This window comes from Acartia tonsa, chromosome 4, assembly GCF_053477335.1.
Source record: "Acartia tonsa isolate MP-2025a chromosome 4, ASM5347733v1, whole genome shotgun sequence".
Classification (NCBI taxonomy): Eukaryota; Metazoa; Arthropoda; class Copepoda; order Calanoida; family Acartiidae; genus Acartia; species Acartia tonsa.
In genome coordinates, this window is record NC_137263.1 from 404,348 (window position 1) to 412,354 (window position 8,007).

At 33.7% G+C, this 8,007-nt stretch overlaps 1 protein-coding gene across 1 annotated transcript; it reads left to right on the forward strand.

Annotated features, from left to right (window-relative positions):
- Positions 1 to 2,241: 2,241 nt before the first annotated feature.
- LOC145315600 (uncharacterized) lies at positions 2,242 to 6,327 on the forward strand. Its single transcript, XM_080155577.1, has 3 exons — positions 2,242 to 2,334; positions 2,696 to 2,783; positions 4,658 to 6,327. The coding sequence occupies exon 3, from the start codon at positions 4,682 to 4,684 to the stop codon at positions 6,278 to 6,280; it is 1,599 nt and encodes a 532-aa protein (XP_080011703.1). The 5' UTR covers positions 2,242 to 2,334; positions 2,696 to 2,783; positions 4,658 to 4,681; the 3' UTR covers positions 6,281 to 6,327.
- Positions 6,328 to 8,007: the final 1,680 nt, after the last annotated feature.

The window sequence follows — 8,007 nt, forward strand, 5'->3', positions numbered from 1 at the left end:
TCAAGGTTCATCATCATCAGACCCATCTCTCTTTTTGACTGTGAAGGCCAGAGAATACGGACACCTTGTTCCTCCATGAATTCCTGCTGTCTTTGGCAAGTTTCTCAGCTTCTCCCCATGTTAATTCAAAATTAAAGAGGTCCTTTACAGTGCTCCGCCTCCAGGTCATTTTTGGTTGTCCCCGATTACGTTTACCAGTGGTGGGGTTCCATTTTAAGCACTTTTTTGGAAACCTATTTTGTTCCATTCTGAGCACATGTCCTAGCCACCTTAGTCTTTTATATTTCACTTCTGCTTCAATACTATTGCACTTGGTCTTAGCATACAGCTCAAGGTTTGATATTTTGTTTGGCCAGAATATTTTGCAAATTCTTCTTAGGCAGCTATTGTGAAATGCATTAAGTTGATTTGTTTCAGTTTTCACAGTTCTCCAGCATTCCGCTCCATAGAGAAGAACTGATTTCACATTACTGTTGTAAAGTCTGATTTTTGTTTTCAGAGCAAGTTTCTTTGAATTCCAAACGTTGTGTAGACTGTTGAAAGCAACCCTAGCCTTATCAATCCTGGTTTTAATATCAGCTTTTGAGCCATTTTCACTGCTGATAACACTCCCTAGATAGGTGAATTTGTTGCTTTGTTTCAGTTGTTCACCATTTATTGTTATAGTTTGATCAGGGTTTGTAGGTATATTCATAATTTCAGTCTTCTTGACATTAACAAAGAGCCCGACTTGTCCTGCATATTTGACTAGTCTATCTGTCTTAGCTTGTAGATGTTTAATTGTTTCTGAAATCAGTGGCAGGTCATCAGCAAAGTCCAGATCTTCTAGGTGTCCTAGTATGCCCAGCTGGAGACCACGTTTTTTGTCCTCTGTGGTTTTCTTCATCACCCAGTCAATGACCAATATAAATAGAATAGGTGATAAAATGCATCCCTGTCTAACTCCAGTGCTTATTTTAAAGAAATCAGATGTCTTATTGTTTCCAACTGAAACACAGGCTTGGAAGTTGTCATAAATTTAGTTATCATAATTATCATCTTTTCTGGTATACCATAACTTCTTAGTATTTTCCAGAGTGTTTGTCTGTGTATGGAGTCAAAGGCCTTAGAGAAATCAACAAAATTTACGTGAAGTGGCTTGTTAAATTCAACACATTGTTCAATAACTGTCCTAAGGGTGAAAATTTGGTCAACACAGCCCCTTCCAGCACGGAATCCAGCTTGTTCTTCTCTCAGTTTATTGTCAATTTTCTCATCAATTCTGTTTAAAATAACTTTACATAGGCACATGTCATGTTTGGGTACTGAGTTTCTGATTGATTGCAGTTGATCATAAAACTCTTGTTTTACTTCTTCATCTTTGTCATTTGTTGGGGCATAGCATTGGATAATGGTCAACTTGCAGTGCCTTGATTGGAATCTAGCCTTAATTATTCTGTCTGATATAGGTTTCCAGTCTATTAGTGAATTGACATGTCGTTTTTGAATAATTATAGCAACACCATACATATGTTGGCTTCCATGACCAGAATAAAGTATTAGGTGGCCATCTTTGATTGTAGTTTGTCCTTGTCCTGTCCATCTACATTCTGCAATCCCAAGTATTCCAATATTGTTACTTGTCATTTCTTTAACTACTTGGGCTGTTTTAGTTGACTCATACATTGTTATAACATTCCAGGTTCCTATCTTACAGCTTTGCTTAGAACTTATTGGTCCTGTCATCAAGTTGATAGCTTCCTTTCGGATTTCACCATCATCTTTCATATTCTCAGTAAACTGAGCATCAGTTCCAACGGTTCTTGTTTCATGCACACCTCTGGCTGTGTGAAAGCCATTAGTGTTTGAGGTTCTGTGGGTGTTTTCTTGAACTTTTTGGTTTTATAGGTAGGATAGTTAGTCCTACGCAAACCTTCCATATCCCTGGAAGGATGGGTGACTGGTAAGGGGAGGGACGTCAATATCCCCCAGTACCTCCTGCCCAAATTCAAGGTTACAGCTTCCATAAATCGGGAGGCCCAAACCCTGCGGGGCTACTTGACATTACTACTTGACATATAAGTAGGGTAGACTTGGTCTTTATTTATTCCAAGTCTTTTTTCATGAAGATAAACCATAATTTCCCGCTGAATAAGTTTCTGATTAGGTATTAGTAGGAGGAGTCCGCGTTAAGCATCATAACAATTAGAAGGTCGGAGATTTCGTTTTCATTAAAAAGGAGATAAATATTGTTTATTTTTTAGGTTGATAATTGTATTAATGTCAGTCAGCAACTAACATTCACAGTGAACAGAGAGAAATCTGCAGAGGAATTTTGGAATAAACTCAATAAAGGTATTTTTTTTTCTTAGTATTAATAATGTGCGGAGCAAATCTATAATATTGTTGTCCATTAATTGTATTGGTCTATAAAACACAAAAAGATTACTTTTCTTCTGTTTTAGCCGCTACATTACATTTATCTTATATAATAACAAATTTTATTTACATACATACAACCTACACAATCAAATAATGAATGTTAATTAATAATTTGCCACCAGATTCTTTATTCATTTTAAGATAACATTACAACCCCAAAAAAATGTTTGTCCAGCTTCTAATTAAAAGTGGGAGGAGTCCTATTTGAGTATCATAAATAAGTAAGTGGGCGGAGATTTAGTTTTAGTAGATATAACTATTGTTTATGGTTTAGGTTGACAAAAATATCACTGTCAGTCAGTAACTAACAATCACAGTGAACAGAGAGAAATCCATGATAAAGATCTACTTTATTTTATGAGGTATTTATATATTATTTGTGCTTCATGCCATTACCCCAGGCTCATTCTCTTATGCCAATTAATGCTGCTGTTTAAAAGCAAAGTTTACCTATAATTAAGGTCGGTCCGACCGTACCTCTGTCCGGAATGGTAAGCTCTATCCATTAATTTAGTCATGTTAGAATTTTTCTTTCAATTTCAAACTTGGTATGGTTATTCCTGTAGTAGTTAGGTACGATTCAGAAAGCGTAGCAACTATATAATCATTAAAAAAATGTATGTCTTATAATTATCCTATTCATCAGATTTTTGGAATACTGATTCCTATTACAATAAGGTACAATATTATAAGGAATCATCTCCATAATCAAGTTCTAAAAATGTAGACATGTCCTTAAAAAATTACCCTGTAATTACCTACGCAGTTTTGCAACAAATTTACTTACAATTTTATTTAGACTTATACAAGGGGGGGGGGGGGGGGTGAGTTTTGACATATTTGCGTAAACAGTGAGTATAGGCTTTATCTTTGGACTGAGAGGATAGGTTATTAGGTATAAAATCATTCTTATATGATGAAGTTTCCCAAGTTTTAAGATTTTTTGGATAGGCCTCCAAGTTCAGGAGCTGCAGGCCTCCAGGTTTTTTTTTGAAGAGTTAGAAGTCAACCTTTGAAACAAAATATGCATATTTTTGAATGTTATTCACATATTTGAAGAAAAAAATGCATATTTTGTTCCATACGTTGACTTCTAACTCTTTAAAAAAAAAATTATTGTTATTTTTACCTGTACAGAGAGGACCTTGAGGCCCGCAGCTCCTGAACTTGGGGGTCTGTCCAAAAAATCTTTCAACTTGGGAAAATCCATCATATAAGAATGATTTTATCCCTCATAACCTATCCTCTCAGTCCAAAGATAAAGCCTATACTCACTGTTTACGCAAATGTGTCAAAACTTCCCCCCCCCCCCCCCCCCTATATATTCTGCTTATTAAGTTCGGAAACTCATGTTTATGATTGTTTGTCCTTCCATTCCAGAGTTATGCCGTTATGGATGTTGTCATTCTTGTTTTGTAAATAATTCGCACCTACTGTATATATCTCTTGATGTGTTGGTCTGTCTGTACTTCTCTGTTTCTAATTTTATAAGAAATATGCATTCCTCAGCTTTAACCAAAGATAGATTGCAGATTTTCTAGGTGGTCCCCAATTTTATAATTACGTTTGCTTATTCGTTTGCCTAACAACTCTGGGGGCACTACCTAGTAAATTTTGATTGGTTGATTCATTAAGTTGAGTGTTCAATCGTTTCAACCATTGATTTTTATCTACAGAAGGGGTAATTATGTACATCATCATAGGGAATGTACATCAATTTATTGGCCATCTAGTTTTTTCTGCTAGTCTTTTTTTTTTAGATTGGCTTTTATAGATGTTGTCATCAATGTTTTTCTTCTACAATAACAATTTATTTCCAGTTTTATGTATTCTTTTATATTTACCTACTTAATTCATAGTTGTCCTAGGATGGGGGTAAAGGGGTGCTTACCCCAAACTTTGAAATCCCTCATTTAGGTTAGCGAAGCTTTCTTACAATTGTCTGTACGTCTATAACAGTAGCTCTTATCGTAAATTCAGGCATATCACAATTGTTCCTATGATTCCTTTAACAATAAGTAAAGGATCTGTAAAATTGTTAGAGAATGGTCGTTTGTTCTTTTAAAATTATTTAGCTTTATTGACAACAACTTAGATATGGCGTTTACAATTTTTATTTTTGTTTATATGGAAGCTGTTATCGTTTTTTTATAGTTTTAACCTGAATGTTGTGTTTAATTACTAATATTGGATGAACTATATTTTGTTTTTTAATTAATAAAAAATATTATTTTAGGAGATTGAGAGAGGATATACCAGCATGAATACCTGTGATATTTGTAAAAAGAATTTTACACAGAAATCTAAATTGGTTGTTCATATGAGGTTTCATACGGGAGAGAAACCATTCTCATGTGATCAATATGAAAAATATTTCTCTACAAATAGAGACTTAACTGTTCACAAAAGGATCCATACTGGTGAGAAGCCATACTCATGTGATCAATGTGAAAAGACATTCAGACAAAGTAGTGATTTGACTAAACACAAATGGATCCATACTGGTGATAAACCATACTCATGTGATCAATGTGAAAAGACATTCAGACAAAGTAGTGATTTGACTAGACACAAACGGATCCATACTGGTGATAAACCATACTCATGTGATCAATGTGGAAAGTCTTTCACCAATAGTAGTAGTTTGACTGTACACAAAAGAATTCATACAGGTGAAAAGCCATTCTCATGTGATCAATGTGAAAAGACATTCAAAGAAGGTAGTAATTTGACTAAACACAAAAGGACCCATACTGGTAAGAAGCCATACTCATGTGATCAATGTGAAAAATCATTTTCTCTAAATAGTGATTTGACTGTCCATAAAAAAATTCATACTGGTGAGAAGCCATTCTCATGTGATCAATGTGAAAAGACATTCAGACAAAGTAATGAATTGACTAAACACAAAAGGATCCATCATACTGGAGAGAATACATACTCATGTGATCAATGTGGAAAGACCTTTGCAACTAGTAGTGAATTGACTCGACACAAAAGATTCCATATTGGCGAAAATCCATACTCATGTGATCAATGTAAAAAGACATTTAAATCTGTTTGGGAATTGGCTGTCCATGAAAGGGTTCATACAACTGAGAAGCCATTCTTATGTGATCAATGTGAAAAGTCTTTCTCGGATATTAGTAATTTGACAAGACATAAAAGGATCCATTCTGGTGAGACACCATACTCATGTGATCAATGTGAAAAGTCATTTACAACTAGTAATAACTTGAACAGACATAAAAGAATCCATACAGGTGAGAAGCCATTCTCATGTGATCAATGTGGAAAGACATTTTCTCAGCTAAGTAATTTGACTTACCCCAAAAGAGTTCATACAGGTGGGAAGCCATACTCATGTGATCAATGTGATAAGGCATTTTCTCAAATTAGTAGTTTGATTAAACACGAAAGAATCCATACAGGTGAGAAGCCATTTTCATGTGATCAATGTGAAAAGACATTTAAATCTGGTTGGGAATTGGCTGTCCATGAAAGGATCCATACAGGTGAGAAGCCATACTCATGTGAACTTTGTGACAAACATTATATCTCTGGTTTAGAGTTATCAAGACATGAAAAATCCCCTGGACATTTAGAAATGATAAAAAGCTGCAATAAAGTTCCACCTTTTGTATCTATTAGTTTAATTAAATGTGAAGAAGTTTATATCAAGGAAGAAATTAAAGAAGAAGAAATATTTGAGGAGGATCCTCTTTCTATCCAGATGAGAGCTGACAATGTTGAGGAAAATATTAAACAAAAAATAGAAGACCCTCTTTCCTGTGAACAGAATTATGACGAAGATAGAATTGAAACTATTGATATTGTTCATCATAAAATAGAAATGTAAAGATCATATTTATCATGATACTCCATTGTTTTACACTTATAACTTTTTTTTTTATGACCTCAATTAATTTTTGTACATAATGTTATATTATTTTGTTTGTGTAAATAAAGTATTTTTCCAATGTAAATATTTTATTTTCAGAATATTATTAAACAAGAAAATGAACAAAGTATAGATATCAATGATGAAGAGGTTTTCAGTTTTCTACAAATTAAGAATTAAAGGTTTTTGTTTTCCATAGCGTAGTTAGCTACTCTACAACTAGTTTATATCTGTTTTCTTATATAAAAAAATTCTTTACAGACTGGTGCAAATATTCTGAAGTAGATGGCTGCTTTATATTTATTATTCAGATAAACATTTAGATTTCTTGTTCAAGGAACGTTTTTATGCTTCATCCTTTTAATTATAACTTTTAATTCCTAAATATTACTGTATTATTATTTTTGTTTGATTCTTATTCTACAGAATTATTTACATTATTTGCTAGAACTTTTCTACGAAATGTACAGATCTACAATATGATAATAATTCCCGCCAGAATCTTTATTTATTATAATCCTACTCAGCTTCTGATTATTAGTTGGAGGAGTCTAGGTTGAGCATCAGAATAAATATAATAGAATAAATAATGGGCAGAGATTAATTTGCACTTTCGTATTAATGAATACAACTATTGTTTATGATTTAGTTTTATGATAGAATCAACGTCAATCAGAAACTAACTTATACAGTGAACAGAGAGAAATCTATTATACAGATCTATTTTATAAGGTATATATCATTTGTTTATAAGGGGGAGGGGAGTTTTTACACTAATAGGAAATGAAAATTCAGTATCAAATTTTGCCCTGGACAATGACATTTGGGCTTGTTTTTATAGTTATCAACCTAAATCTTTTTGTAAACTCCCTTATATGATTGGATCTACCTGTAAAACTTTGAAAATAGAATTTTGGGACTTTCCTTCTAGGGGCTAGTGGGGCAAAAGACCCCCCCAAACACTGAAATTTAAAGTTATAAGCTTATTGTTTAAGATATTGAGCTTATTTTTTTTATGTCGCATTAGGATGTTTGTCGCAAAAGGACGTTTGAAGGTGTACCCAATATTTTGTATTTTAATTCATATTAATGATTTCAGGATATTGAGAGAGGATATACCAGCATGAATACCTGTGATATTTGTAACAAAAATTTTACACATAAATCTTCTTTGGTTAGACACAGAAGAGTTCATACTGGTGAGAAGCCATACTCATGTGATCAATGTGGAAAGACCTTTGCAAATAGTGGTAACTTGACTGTTCATAAAATGATCCATACTGATGAGAAGCCATTCTCATGTGATCAATGTGATAAGGCATTTTCTCAAATTAGTAGTTTGACTAATCATATAAGAACTCATACAAGAGAGAAGCCATTCTCATGTGACCTATGTGGAAAGACTTTCTCTGATAAAAGTACTTTTATTCAGCACAAAAGGATCCACACTGGTGAGAAACCATTCTCATGTGATCAATGTGAAAAGACATTCAGACAAAGTGGTGAATTAACTAGACACAAAAGGATCCATTCAGGTGAGAAACCATACTCATGTGATCAATGTAAAAAGGCGTTTTCTCATAAGGGTGATTTGACTAAGCATAAAAGGATCCATACAGGTGAGAAGCCATACTCATGTAAACTTTGTGACAAACAATATCCCTCTAGTTCAGCGCTAGCACATC